This window comes from Triticum aestivum, chromosome 1B (assembly GCF_018294505.1).
Source record: "Triticum aestivum cultivar Chinese Spring chromosome 1B, IWGSC CS RefSeq v2.1, whole genome shotgun sequence".
NCBI classification, from domain to species: Eukaryota; Viridiplantae; Streptophyta; class Magnoliopsida; order Poales; family Poaceae; genus Triticum; species Triticum aestivum.
Window position 1 is genome coordinate 256,988,994 of NC_057795.1, and position 15,200 is coordinate 257,004,193.

Genomic DNA, 15,200 nt, shown 5'->3' on the forward strand with positions numbered 1-15,200 from the left:
GGGATCACGAATGCAGGTATGGTGACATCTCGAATTCAACTCGCTCGATCTGTTCATCTAGCAGAGGAGGAAAGAAAGAAGGAGAAGATTACAAGCTGACGACCCAGCCGTGTACCAGATCGCTACCTTACACAGAGAACGGTCGCTAGTTAACACACACACCACTCACTTGGGTCGTATCTAGTCGATGGCACGCACGCCCTCTTGTTAGGCAATTGGCCACGCTCTCTGTAAGGCAGTGCAGTGCTAACATTGGCTGGGTAGTTAACGTGAGATTTGTGTAATGCGGTTGAACGTTTTGATTGAAATAGAAGTCCCTGTTCCACTAAAAAATAAGTGTTCATGCATGCTATTTTTGCTCAACCCACGCTACACTCCCTCCGCACCTCTCACCATTTGCAACCGCATGCATGGCTCCTACAGAACTAGCTACCCAAAAACACGACCCCTTCTTCCACCAGGAAACTTTAGAAATCCCATCAAACTCGCTCACTCGTTGGAGACCTGGAATTGGCGCCGTACGTAGTTGGTGACTCGCAATGGATGCGACGATCGGCGACCCATTGTTGGCGGCATCCGTGGAGCGGGCATTTGAGAAGCAGCCGCTGCCTGGGTTATGGGAGCAGGTGACACCGCGGGCAGTGATCGTCTCGGTGGTTCTCTCAATCGTCTTCGGGTTCGTGATCCTGAAAATCCACATGTCGACCGGCGTGGTACCTGGTATGAACATGGCTGTGAGCGTCCTCAGCTTCGCCTTACTCAAGTGGTTCGTCAGCCTGGTTCGGACATGCGGCCTCCCGACATCACCGTTCACGCGCCAAGAGAACCTATTGGTGCTGACCACCGTCGTTACAGTCATCAACTTGGCCATCACTGGTAAGCATACATAACTTCAATTGCTTCTTCCGTTGCTGAGATTTGATTCCCTCTCATTCTCAAGATCAGAGTGCCGGGTCATAGTTTTTTTACCGTTTCTTCTAGACCTGACCAATGACTGTTTTCCTAGGTGTTGTCTCTAGTTTTCCTATGGAGTACGTCTTCTCTGATATGAATTTCATATATGGCCCGCGAGGCAAGGCACTAATGTAAAACACTGCCATTTATTCTTTGTCCCTGTTGTTTGTCTCAACCTTGCACAATAACCACACTACATGCCATCAAAGAAAAAAAACATAATTGCACAACACGCTGAAAATGTCTTAGAACATAGACAGAATTAAGGGTCATTTCTTAGATTCTCTCTATATCTAACTTCAATTTAAGCTGAAAAAACATCTTAATTTATATACAAAGGAAGTATTTAAAAACAAATTTACACTTCCACAAAAACAAATGATCGACACTTTAGCTTTTTTAAAATAAAATCCCAAATTTTATTCAATAGAAATAATGAACACATTTTTTTAGAGAAAAGGCATACGCCCAACTTTATAAATAAAGCCACCATAGAGAGTATGACAAAGCAATACATAACCAAGCACCAGCCAAATAGAGTGTCAGGAAAAGCACACGAGGCATACATGCCAGCATACTTCACGGCATGCAGGCCAGACTAGACGAGAAGAAACTGACACGCATGCCAACAACCTACTACCAAAAGAAGATGATCTACTAAGACTAAGCTTGGTCGTCAGAATTTTGCAGAGAAAGGGAGACAGCCGAAATGAACTTTTGCAATCAGCACATCCAGGGCATCATGATCCACGATTTCAGTCAATAACCTCCACTTATGCATCAACGAGCGAAGTACCAACCGCTATTCAAGGCGGTGTGTACGCCGTTGGAGCAGGTGGCTACGGAGGGTTTTACCCAACATGGATGGCAGCATAATCTCCGGCTCGGTCCACCATTTCTTTTGACATAGGCATAGTGTCGGTCTATGGACTCTACTGTTGCCGAATTGTCGGTCTTTTATCTTTCTGTTTATCAGAGTACTGGTGTTTGGCTGTGTGCATCCTAGTTATGCAGAGGCCGGGTGATACTCTTAATGCTTTGTATCACTTTGATGCTACATTTTGAGATAATAAAAGCGCCCTTTATCGAAAAAAACCTCCACTTATGCATAGACAAACACATTTTAAACATGCAATCAGCGAGTTTGTTAGGAAACATATCATCAATGGTAAACTTGTTCCTGGTCGTCCATAGGGACCAGCGCAGACCAGCAAACCCCAACTAGAACAAGTGTTCGTTAATGCCCACAAGGCCAGCAGAAAGCAGGCGCAACTCAGCAAATGAAGAGGGATCCCAGGACACCCCCAACCAAGATCGGATGCAACACCAGGCCACCTTCGCCATGATATAACCAAAGAAGATATGATTTGAATCTTCTAGAGTAGAACAAAGCACACATCGGTCCGTGCAAGGCCCATTACGACGTTTACGGGTCTGATCCATTGTAGGGAGAGGTCCCTAATGGCTTGCCACATGAAGATTATTATATTAGGGAGAATCCTAGCCTGCTAGATGGGCTTATACTTAAGAGGTAGAAGTGCCCAAAATCATCCTGCAATACAAGGACTTGACAATAAATTTGCCGAAGGGGAGTGGGGCTAGGTAACAGACTCCTGTACCTCTGAGATCACCGTGATGAAGGCAATGAGACACTGCTAGTCATCCAATTCTGTAGGAGAGAGAGAGAGAGAGAGAGAGAGAGAGAGAGTGAGAACATTAGAAAGCCAGGTCCCAGTTATTCGCCAAGAGCTCTGATATGAAGATCTCCCGGTCCGAGCAGCTAGAGAAAAGGAAAGGAAAAGAAACAACTAAGGAAGACTCACCATAACACCAACCTTGCCAAAACTGAGTGCACCGGCCATTACCCACCACAAACTTGACGTGTCCTTTAAAAACGTCCTTGAATTTCACCAAATCATTCTAGAATTTGATGTAGCCCGAGGCTGAGGCAACATCAGTCTGCCATGAGGAAAAGACTTGGCGTTTAGAAGAGAGAGCCAAAAGCAGTTGTCCCCAATGGTCATAATCTTCCACCACCACTTAATAATAAGACATTTGTTCATCACCAATGTATTCAAGATGCCCAACCCCCCAAGATATTTTTGTCTACACATTAGCTTCCATTTCACCAATCTATATTTGCGCTTATTGTCCGCAGCGTTCTAGTAGAAAGCACCCCTATGCTTGTCGAAACCCTGCCCCTGTAGAAAGCACACCTCATGGAAGATTATGACCATTGCTCCCATCAGATAGATTGTAAAAGCCCATGGTGAACATAGGGAGAGAGGAAAGACACGCGTTAATGGGGCAAACCTTGCCCCCGTTGGTGTTGTACCTGCCCCGCCAAGGCATGAGAGGTTCCCATCCTTGGTCACCAAAGGAGCAAACTCCTTGGCACACAACCTGGCGGCAAAATGGCCATGCCCAGATATCTAAAGGGGAAGTACCCCAAGGAGCAATTCAGCAGTTGGGAAACCCTAATAGCTTTCTCCTCAAAAAAACGCATGGTGATAACCTCGCTCTTAGAGAAGTTGATCTTAAGCCCCAAGAGGGCCTCAAAGCAGATAAGTAGAAAATTGAAATGTGCAATGCAAGAGTCGTTCAACTCCACCATAATGAGCATATCATCTGCACACTGGAGATGAGAGACCCCTTCCGGAATGAGGTGAGAAAGTACCAGAGATATGTGACCAGCTCCAACAACCTAGGAGAGTATGCAGGAAAGAGCTTCAGCGGTAAAATTGAACAATAGGGGGGAGATGGGATCCCCTTGTCATATGCCCCTACCACTGCAAAAAAATTGCGGGTCTGTCCATTGACACACATAATAGTGTAGCTCACAGAAACAAGCTGCATTCTAATCCACATAGGCACTATCAAAAACTTTTTCTAGTAGAACCTGGCGTAAGAAATCTCAACTAACCGAGTCATATGCCTTCTTATATTCAAGCTTTAGAATGACCGTCTTAGAATTCCTCACCCTAAGGTCATGGACAATCTCATCAAGACTAAGAATCCTATCTAAAATAAACCCGCACTTCACAAAAGCCGATTGGTATGGACTAAGCACCCGGTGGTCCACAGGGAAGAGATCAGTAGCAAACTCTTTAGCGTGGAACTTAGCAAAATTATTCATCAGAGCAATATCACGGAATTGAGAGATCAGATCAGCCCCTTTAACTTTAGGAATGAGGAAGATGACCGCGTAGTTGAACCGCTAGATGTCCATTGTCCCCAAACGAAACCCCTGTATAACCACACACACCAATTGACGTAAGACGGGCCAAAATTTTCTAAAGAAAGGGATAGAGAAGCCATGAGGGCCCGAGGCCTAATTAACATTAGTAGACTTACTGACGCATTCAATCTCCTCGGAGAGAGAGAGGCAACATAAGGGCCTCATTTTCCTCACTAGACACCCTCCACCACTGCGACCAAAAAGAAAAGGAGATGACAAACCTGGACGCAGGTTTAGCAGCGAGCACAGATGCAAAAAATTGTAGACGCTAACATAGGATGTTGGTCGGCAATCATAACACCATCCACAACCAAATTATCAATAGAGCATCGACGTCTCCTGCCATTAGCATTAGCAAAAAAATAGGCCATCAGAGAGTCCCTCTTTAGCGTCTAATTCGAAGTTCCCCTCTGACACCAATAGACCTTCGCTTGGCAGTGTAACTGCATCACCAAGTCTTCCAATCTATATCTCAGCTCCCACTCATCCCATGAGAGACCAGGTCCATCAGCCACCAAATCCACAACCAAAATCTGATCCAATAAATCAGATTTCTGCCTTCGGGCCTCAGCAGCTCTATTATGGCCCCAACCCATCAAAAATTTCCTAAGGCTATATGAAAAGAAATGCCAATCGTTTCTAGGGACAGAGGAGCTCTTTCTTGCGGTTAACAGATAAGTAATCTTGTCAGAAATCATAAGGTGTAAACCCTTAAAAATCAGCCTGGACGCATGAACTGGAAACGAGAAGAAAAGGCGGGAAAAAATCCCAACATCTAACAAAAGAAGGAAATAATCCGAGCCAACATACGATTTGGGAACCAAGGAAGCACGAGGAAAAAGGGAATCCCAACCACGACACACAAACACACGATATAGGACCGATCTGACAGGTAAGCGCTGATGATTAGACCAAGTCAAGCTAGCGCCCACCCGCGGGGTCTCATGAAGAGCACAATCATGGATAAACTCATTAAATGAATCAGTATGAGGCCATAAGAAATTATTGTTGCTCTTATCAGCAGGTGACCTCACGAGATTAAAGTCGCCTCCAATGAAGAGCGGAAGGGAATAGGACTCATATCTTAGTGGAAAGCTCATTAGGAAATACAGAAGAAATCATGTGATTAGCTAGACCGTAAACCACAAGCACCTCCCAAAGCATGTTAAACTTCTTATGCATCAGCACCATGGTAGCCGAAATAAATCCATGATCAAAAGCCACAAAATCAAAAACATCATGTTTTGCCCCAATAAGGATACCACCCGAATGCCCGGAAGTAGGAAACAATTTCCAATAAAACCAGTCAGCCCTAGCGATGGAAGATAATTCATTGTTAGAAAACGAAGCTTTTAAAATTTCGATTAGGCATACCAAATCCACCTTATCACCCTGACCAAATTACGAATCTAATCTCGGTGCCCCCTAGCACCGAAACCCCTAATATTGAAGAATAGAGACCTCATTTTAAAGAAAGAATCTTAATGCGAATACTTGGCCTGCACGGGGCATCACAAGATTTTGGACGCTTGACATGCACCCGTTTGGCAGGAGCCGGAGAAGGATGGCCCTTACCATCCTCCAACGGGCCTACACCCTACAAGGAGAGAGATGGCCGCTTCCCAGCCGCCATCTCCTTTGCTTTGGAAATAGCATCTTGGACAACTTCATTAGCACGCACCAAAGACAGGAGGGTGCAGGGAGACCCAACATGAGGACCAAAAGAAACCCCAACATCCACTAACACACTAACCAAATGACTATCAGGTAAAGGTGGAAGAACGAAGCGAACAGGAGAGTGCAAGGAGGGGCATGCAGTACCTGGGTGAGGAAGATCCTTGGCAGCCGCTAGCGTAGCCGCATGTGCAGCCACCGGCTCCCTACTATCCTTGACCTTGCAGCCCTTGCATGCAATGGAGATAAGAGGCTAGAGAGGAATCAAACACACCGCCAGCAAATATACCGCACCAGCATAAGCAGACCCCATTGTCGTGCCCAAGTATTCATCAAGCCAACTGCAGAGACTAGCCATCAACTGCTTGGAGCCAGATGAGGCCCTACTCTTGGCCGAAAACTTCTTAACCGAACATTTCTTCTTCTTGCTCATGGGCACCACAGTGGCCGGGGTAGGAGATGGGGAACATCCACAATACCAGATATGGAACAGGAGCTAGGGCCAGTCGGTGCATTGGAGCAGACATCAGAGAAAGGGGTGCCCAAACTCTTTTCAGTTGGAGCCAGTGGGATGAGAGGGTTACAATTTAATTCGGAGGTTCCTCAAGCCAATCAAAAGTCAAAGAAAATCTAGCTAACCTAACCAGTTCATGTGCTACCTTATTAGCTTCTGCATTACAATGTTTGAACCTAGGCATAGGAAAATCACACACAAAATGCTAATAGTTGTCGAAAATAGCCACCGCCGCGCCTGTAGAATATCCTCTGCTCTTCATGGTGTTGATGACCTTTAGGTTGTCTGAGTTAATGAGAAGATGATTACACCCTACCCTTCGCGCAAGAGAAAACCCAAATCTGATTGCCAAACCTTCATCTCTCATACATCCGCGCATCAGTCTATCTTCCCATTCACCCTTGCAATGAACTTTCCTTTATCATCCCTGAGGACTGCCCCAACTATACCCCTAAGTTGATCATGATCAAATGATGCATCAACATTGAGTTTTACAGAAAACCCCAGGAGACGACTCCAACCCCCCCTTTTTTATTGCCACCCTTGGAAAGGAATCAATATTGACACTTAAGCTTGTTCACGCATAGAAGGGTGGCCTAGAATGCTAATTTCTTATCATGGTCGTAAATTACAAGAAAAACACACATGATTGACATAGACTGAAAAAATAAAGTGACTTGTTGAAAGAACATATTCTTGAACCAAAAAAAAGACTTATATTATTCTAAATAGTCCCACATACCAACACCAACTAGAGAAGGTCATATGTATGGATACTGATGTAGTTGTGCAGGTCATTGAAGTGAAAACTAAAAAGCAAGCGGCACATCCATTGTGATATATTATTCATACTTTGAGACTTGATACTATCTAATAAATGCTTGTGTGCATTGCTTGATGCACAGGCTAAGTAATCATCCTTTTTGGAAAAAATAAAACCTCCATGGCATATCAAGATAACTTTTTGGCGCAGCCTCTTCTAGCCAGCCTTGGAAGTAAAGGTGACCATCGTGTGTACTCCTATCTTATGGTTTTGTGGAGCCTCCACCCATCTCCAATGCAGAAAAATGACAAAGACAAAGAAAAAAACTAAGTTTGTTATGAGAAAAACTGTTTTGGATTATTCAAATTTCATATGTTAAAAATATAACCTCAGGTCAAACTTCTATAAATTACAAACGTAGTGGACAAAAAAGCTTCTGAACTAGTGTAAATAGTTGGGGTATTCAATGGACCGGTATGCTTCGTTTATGGTCATCTCTACAATGTGTGGAGAATTAGGACCTATTTATGGAGGTGTTTACACGCTTGGAGAACACGGGGAGGGATACTTTCACCCAACATGGATGGTGGCATGATCTTAGGATTGGCCCTCCCATTGAGTAGACGTCATACAGTCTGAATACTTGTATTTTGTCTTCTACTTTTTGAGAGTGGATTAGGTTTGAGTGTGTGCATCTTAGTTATGCAGAGGTCGGGTGTAATACTTAAACCTTTTAGGTAATAAAGCGCCCGTATAGGGAAAAGGTATTCTATGTACATGAGCAACTACCGGAAATGATGCACGGAGTGCACACCAACACATCGGCAGTGATAAAAATTGTGTAATGCAGCAATATAGGTGACAGGCGCAACATAAATAAAAGAATTGTTTCAGAGAATGAGGCATGTTCATTATGCAAAGATTCACGATTCTGCCTTCTTTATGTTTTTCTTCAGGAAGACCCTCCCATCTTCCTCCTTTAACAGTCCCGGTATTAGGTGCACCAACACATGAACTTCCAAATCTTAAAGATACAAATAGACAGTCATCCAATAATAGAGATACAAAGAAGCTGCCAATACCATGGAAAATTGTTCATCGTTGTCATGGGGGAACCATGGCCACCTATGGGGCTGCGAGCCCCTTTCTGGTTTAGCGGGGGGATGTCACATTGTACAAAGAGCGAAGGAACGTGAGGCAGCATGGCAGAGACCGCATGGGCAGTTTTTACCCATGTTCGGGCCACCGCGAGGCGTAAAACCCTACTCCTGCTTTGGTTGACTGATGGTGGAAAACAGAATGCTCTTGCCCGGCAGGGTTGCTTTGGGACAAGAATGGCTACGCGTGTATGAGTGTACAACGGTCCAACCCCTTTTTATGGTTGCCATGGGCCTCCTTTTATAGATCAAGGGGTCACCACAATGGCAAATCAGACATTACACACTAATTAGATAGCGAACAGTGCTATCATACCTAACTCTGCAGGCAGACAAAGCGCATTAAATGCGCCACTTAATGTCACATCACAGCTTGCCTAGCAGGCCTTTCCAGGTTGATTCGCCAGCTTGTCGCCTTCTTGCTTGACACGTCGCAGGACGGGTGTCGCTTGTAGGTATTTTCTGTAGAAAGTGGTTGCCATGTGGCATATAGCAGCCACTTAGTCACCTTAGAGCTTGACACCGCACTAATCGACGATCTACGTCATGGTGATGTGGTGCAGTGGAGCAGCTTGTATCTGTTGGTCCTGGCAGGCCTGCTGGAACGATCCGGGGAAGGCTTAGTTCTGGCGATAACCTTGCCTTCGCCAGGTTCGCCTGCCTGGCAGGGGAGGATTCTCCCTTAGCAGTATCTTGCCCCTCCGGCTAGTCTTCGTCATCTTGATATGTGCTTGGGTCCCTCAAAGGGATCGATCCTTCTTGCTCGAGTTGATCATGGTGTTGTGAACTTGCCCTCGTGCCTGTGCATAGTCCGGGCAACGGACCCAGGGTCTATTGTACCGACAGAAGCCCCCGAGCCTGGCATGATCGCGCCGCTAGGCGTCGTCAGGGTAGGCCCTAATAAGTGCACAAGCAGGAGTGCTGAGGCAGCTTCGCCTCTTGAGATCATCTTTGCTTCTTCATTATCTTGAGTCTCGGCCGGTTTCCGGTTCTTCTACACGTCGTGCTGAATGTCACAAAGAAAACCAGATCATGGCTTGTGGACTGCCCACGCCCCACGATGACGGGGCGGAAATGGCCATTCCACTTTCCCTTTGCCCTTCGGGGTGTCCGCCATGTGTCCCGCATGCATTGCATTGGGTAAGTGGTGGATGCAGGAAATGGGTGCCATGGCAGAAGACTGGGCGCCACTGATTCGCAGAGAAGGTCGGCTCCAATTCCCTAGGCCGTTGCAGGCGCAGGGAAGCCGTATTCGAGGAGCGGGGCGGTTGCCTTCTGGAAGAAAGGCCAACTCCATGGCCTCGCTCCTCTATAAAAGGAGATATGAGCGATGGTTTAATTCACACACCTTGCATCTTCCTTTCCTCAAATTCTTCTTTGTTTGCCATGACGAGAGGGCGAGGGCACGATGTCAACTAGCGATGACGACGAGAGCCTCTGCTCGTCAGCGTCTTCCTTGTCCTTCTGAGAGTGTGGGGGTGGAACCCTCTATGAGAGGAGGAGGGAGGGGACGAGGTCGATGTCATCAGGGCACCCTGGGAGGAGGAGGATGAGGTGGCGCCCAGATCGCGCCCCCGCCAGACGCCCCTCCTCCGTTGGAAGGCCATCTCGGAGACCAGCCTTTGGAGTTCATCATCAGGCTGTACAAGAACCCGCACGGCCGCCTCCGTCTTTCCACTCCCTTTGCAAGGGTGATGGAACTCGAGCAACCGCGTGCATTGGAGCTGCACATGAGGGGCTGTGGGAACGACAGCATTCGTGTTGACGTAGACTTCCCCTCCCCTCACATTATGTACTTTCACCAAGGCTGGAAGACCTTTACCCACGCCCACAGCTCGTCGGAAGGGCGTGTCCTCCATTTTATGTTAATGGAGGACGACTTCCTCTCCGTCAAGGTGTTTGGGAGATCGGGTGCTCGCTTAGGGTGTGGCACGGAGAGCTTGACTGATGATGAAATCTCCTCCTCGAGCGACAGCGACGAGGACGACTGTGATGGGAATGACGATGTTGGCGACGACAACTCTGACTTCGGCTAACCACCGCCCGCACCATCTTCATCATGGGGCAGCGCCATCATCCGCACTTGCGTTTTCTCCACGGCAAGGTGATTGCCGGGAAGATGGATGCAGAGGTGGTGATGGTGTTTCCTGGCTTCTTCCAGCTGGACCCCAGCAGGCTTCCTCTCAGGCTGCAGCTCCATTAGCCCTGCCACATCCTGCTGGCCCTGGTGGCGGTGGTTGGGAGGTCATCTCCGCCATGCTCTTCATCATCGCTTTCATCGGTGTTCTCCCTTCCCCGTTGAGCTACCTCTCTTGGACACTGATAGAGTTGGACTGAGCCCCTGCCCAGGCGCTCCCTTTGCCCTCTTTTCCTTCACCTGTCGTGCCTGATGGGAGAGGGACAAGAAAGGGCATTATGGGGCACTTATCTTTTTTCAATCTTAAACCTTTAGGCACTTGCCAAATTTTAGTTCAAATAATGTAATCTCTTGAATCCATGTTTGTGTTATGTAAGATTTGTACTTTTTTTGAAGCATATTAATGGAAAAGATAAACTTTGTCAGGGACTCGTGCATGTATATGGTCATGCAGAGGTGGAATGCCTCTATATTAAAAATAAACAAGTTTCCCCAGTAGGCTATCCTGCCGGTACCCTCTATTTGGCTGCTGGGAAGATATGCTTGCCGGGCACAAATATAATGAGGGACCAGCCCCCTACCAACCTTTCTTCATCAAAGGCCACTGCGACCATCTTGAGCAAAGCAATGTTCGAGTCAGAAGATGGGAGCACCTAAGTTTCAAAAAGGTGGCGAGGCTTTCCTATGCGCAAGTTTAAACTTACAGAACATGTATGGAGAAGAGATAGAACTTATTTTTTTGTCCTGCCGGAGGTCGCAGTGCTGGCTTGTCTCCCCGTCTCTTCTTAGGGACAGAATCCACGGTAGGACCCTATAGATATGCAGACGAAAATGATGCGAGATGCAACCTAATATATATGTGGATGCAATGCTCATGATATGCTTATGCATGCATGCAACTTGTCAGGGGCCCCAAGCGCTTCATTTATTTCTATTGCTCAGGGTCTGCGCCTAGCTTTGTACAAGGGGTTACATGCAACTGAGGCAAGGCATGTACAAAAGGGTGGCTGCCAGGCAGGGCCCGATAGCTGCGCCTTACGGGTAGAACTTATGGAGATGCTCAATATTCCATGAGTTTTGCAAATTAATGCCATCTCCGATCTCCAGACGGACAACGCCAGGTCTGGTGACTTGTACTACCAGGTAAGGGCCTTCCCACTTGGGCGACAACTTGTTTGCACCCTTGGGAGACTGAACGCGCCTAAGGACAAGGTCGCCTTCCTCAAAACACCGGGCATGAACCCTGTGGCTATGATAGCGATGCAGGGCCTGCTGATAGCGTGCAGCATGCGTAGCCACCCGGAGACGGTTCTCCTTGAGTAGCATAGCATCATCACGCCGGTGCTGATCATGTGCTGCTTCATCGTAGGCATGCACTCGAGGGGACTTGTAAAAGAGTTCCGTGGGGATAACAGCTTCTGCCCATAGACTAGGGAGAAGGGAGTCTGCCCGGTAGCTCGATTTGGTGTCGTTCTGAAGGACCAAAGAACTACCGGCAGCTCATCGATCCATCGCCTGCCGCACTTCTGCAGCTTATCAAATGTTCTTGTCTTGAGTCCATGTAGCACTTCAGCGTTCTCCCTCTCAGCTTGTCCATTGCTTCTGGGATGTGCAACAGAGGCAAATGAGATCTTGCATCTGAGGGCATGAACATATTGCATGAAGGCATGGCTTGTGAATTTGGTGCGTTGTCAGTGATGATCCGGGAAGGAGCCCCGAAGCAGCACACCAAATCTTTCAAGAACTTGATAGCTGACTAAGCAGTCACCTTTCTCATGGAAGCTACTTCTGGCCACTTTGTAAACTTGTCGATTGCAACGAACAAGAATTCAAAGCTCCCGCAACTCTGTGGAAAGGGCCGAGGATATCGAGCCCCAGACTGAAAATGACTATGCCAAAGGGATTGTCCAAAGAGCTTGTGCAGGCAGATGGGTGTTCTTAGAATGAACTGGTAGTCTTCACACTTGGCGACTAGCTTGACCGCATATTGGAGGGTTGTGGGCCAACAGAATCCTTGCCGGAATGCTTTCCCAACCAATGACCTTGATCCAATGTGGGAGCCACACATGCCTTTGTGTATCTCTGCCAGTAGTTCCTTTCCTTCTTCCCGGCAGATGCACTACAATTTCACACCATTGGGCCTCCTTCTGTACAAAGTGTCATTGACAACTGGTACATACTGGCCTCCGGGCTACTCTTTCAGCTTCATCTTGCTCATCGGGAAGTTCTCCGGTTTGGTGGAAGTGGACTATGTGTCTTGCCCAAGTTGGATCCTAGGGCTCGGTAACAAGGACTAATGACACCTCCTCGCTTGCGGGGGTGCATTCCTCGACTGCAGGACCGGTGGCCCGGTAGGAGGATGCAGCCCGACAAGTGATGGGGAGTTGTTTCCGGCAGGGTCCTTGCTAGGAGCCCAGAGGGGTTCTATCGGGAGAGGCTTACCGGAGTCCAGCTTTCTCCTTTTCTTGGCCATTGTTGCTAGGGATACGGAAGGTGGTTGAGTAAGGTGGAGAACAAAAGTTCCTAGTTCCACAGGAAGCTTCTGTGCAGCACACTTTGATAGATGATCGGCTATGCTGTTTCTGCACGGGGTACGTGCTCTGTTTGCAAGCCGTCAAAGCGCTCCTCCAATCTTCTCACTTCCTCAACGTATGCCTCCATCAATGGACTTTGGTAATCTTTGCTGACTTGCCTCACCACAAGTTCTGAATCTCCTCGAATGATCAGCTTCTTAATCCCCAACTCAACAATGATCCTGAGTCCGACAAGGAGTCCTTCATACTCTGTTGTATTATTGGTTACTTCCTCCCAGGGAAAATGCATCTGGACGACGTACTTCAGGTGCTCGCCAGTTGGAGCAACGATAAGCATGCCAGCCCCTGCACCTTGCAAGGAGAAAGCACCACCAAAATACATGATCCATTCTTGGGGTGCTTCCTTGCCGGGGATAACTGTCTCCACCACTTCTTCGTCACGGGTTGGTGTCCATTCTGCAATAAACTCTGCCAATGCCCTACTCTAGATTGTTGAATTGCACTCAAACTTCAGGCCAAACCTAGATAACTCCAGAGCCCACTCCACTATTCTGCCGGTAGCCTCAAGGTTCCTGAGTATCCTCTGCAACGGGAAGCGGGTTACAACTGTAATCTCATGGGCTTGGAAAGTAGTGGCGCGGTTTCCTTGAGGCCATGACGAGGCCAAAGATCAACTTTTGCACGCTAGAGTACCTCGATATAGCCCCCTATAGTAAGGAGCTAACGAAGTTCACTAGGTGCTGCACAACTTTCTTCCTTGCCGCGTCCTTGGGGTCACTCCTGCTGTCGTGCTCTTCTCTGTCCTGATCTTCATCCGGTCCTTCCGGGCTTTCCTTATCCTCTGTTTCCTCTACTTCCCGCTATGCCACTAGAGCTGCACTAACCACTTGATTGGTTGCCGCCAAATATAGCAGCAATGGCTCTTGTGGTTTAGGGGCTACCAAAGTGGGCACAGAAGACAAGTAGGTCTTCAACTCTTGCAGTGCAGCATCTACCTCTGGGGTCCACTTCCTAGGTCCTGCCATCTTCAAAATTTTCAAGAACGGCAGGGCGTGCTCGGCAGACTTGGAGATGAATCTGCTAAGCGTGGCAACATATGTTGTCAAACCCCTCACATCTTTGACTATCTTGGGTGCCTGGATCTGCTCTATAGCCTTGATCTTATCTGGAATGGCCTTGATCCCATGGTAGTACACAAAGAAACCAAGAAGCTTGCCGGAGGGAACTCCAAACACACACTTCTCCGGGTTTAGCTTCAAGTTGATCTCGCGTAGATTAGCAAACATCTCTTCTAGATCCTGGATGAGGGTGGATTTGTCTTTGGTCTTGACCACAATGTCATCCATATAAGCCTCAATATTTCTGTGCAACTTTGGTTCAAAACAAATCTGGACTGCCCTTGCAGAAGTAGACCCGACACTTTTTAATCCAAAAGGCATGCGAATAAACTAGTACGTACCGCAAGGGGTGATGAAGGAGGTCTTCTCCTCATCTTCCTTGGACATGAAGATGTGATGGTATCCAGAGTAAGCATCTAGGAAATAAAGAAAGTCATAGCCTGAAGTGGAATCCACAATCTGGTCGATGCGCGGCAAAGTAAATGGATCCTTTGGGCAAGCCTTGTTGAGGTCTATGAAGTCAATGCAAAGCCTCCACTTCCCATTATCCGTGCGCACAACTGCTGGGTTTGCCAACCATGTTGGATGCAGTATTCCTCTAACCAAACCAGCTACCTCAAGCTTCTTAATGTCCTTGGCAATGAACTGTTGCCGCTCCAAGGCCTGCTTCTGCACCTTCTACTTGACGGGTCGGGCATGTGGGCAAACAATAAGGTGGTGCTCGATTACCTCCCTAGGAACACCAGGGACATCAGATGGTTGCCAGGCAAACACATCGATATTCACCTGCAGGAAGGCGACGAGCACGCTTTCCTATTTGTCATAAAGGGTGGCGTTGATAGTGAAGGTACCATCTATGCCAGCCAGCCCTGCCGGGTCCTTCTTCACATGGGGTGCAACAGCCTTGGCCTTCTTGCTGTTGGAACACTACAACACGTCATCAACGGGTGTCGGGCACTCAGTAGGGGAACGTTTCCTTGATTCTTTGCCCGAGTCCCTACAATCCTTCTTCTATCCTTTACTCTCCTTGGCGGGCACCACTGCCTCAGCGGCCTCTGCCACGACAACGTCCTGATATGTCTTATCCGTGCATATCATTGCGTCTTTCTTA

At 47.6% G+C, this 15,200-nt stretch overlaps 1 protein-coding gene across 1 annotated transcript in view; it reads left to right on the forward strand.

The window, feature by feature from the left end:
* Window positions 1-446: 446 nt before the first annotated feature.
* Window positions 447-15,200, forward strand: part of LOC123118313 (probable metal-nicotianamine transporter YSL3) — a 74,322-nt gene continuing 59,568 nt past the window's right edge. Inside the window, exon 1 of the mRNA XM_044538597.1 lies at window positions 447-876. Coding sequence (XP_044394532.1) covers window positions 540-876 — 337 coding nt within the window. The 5' untranslated portion in view covers window positions 447-539. The remainder of the gene's footprint in view (window positions 877-15,200) is intronic.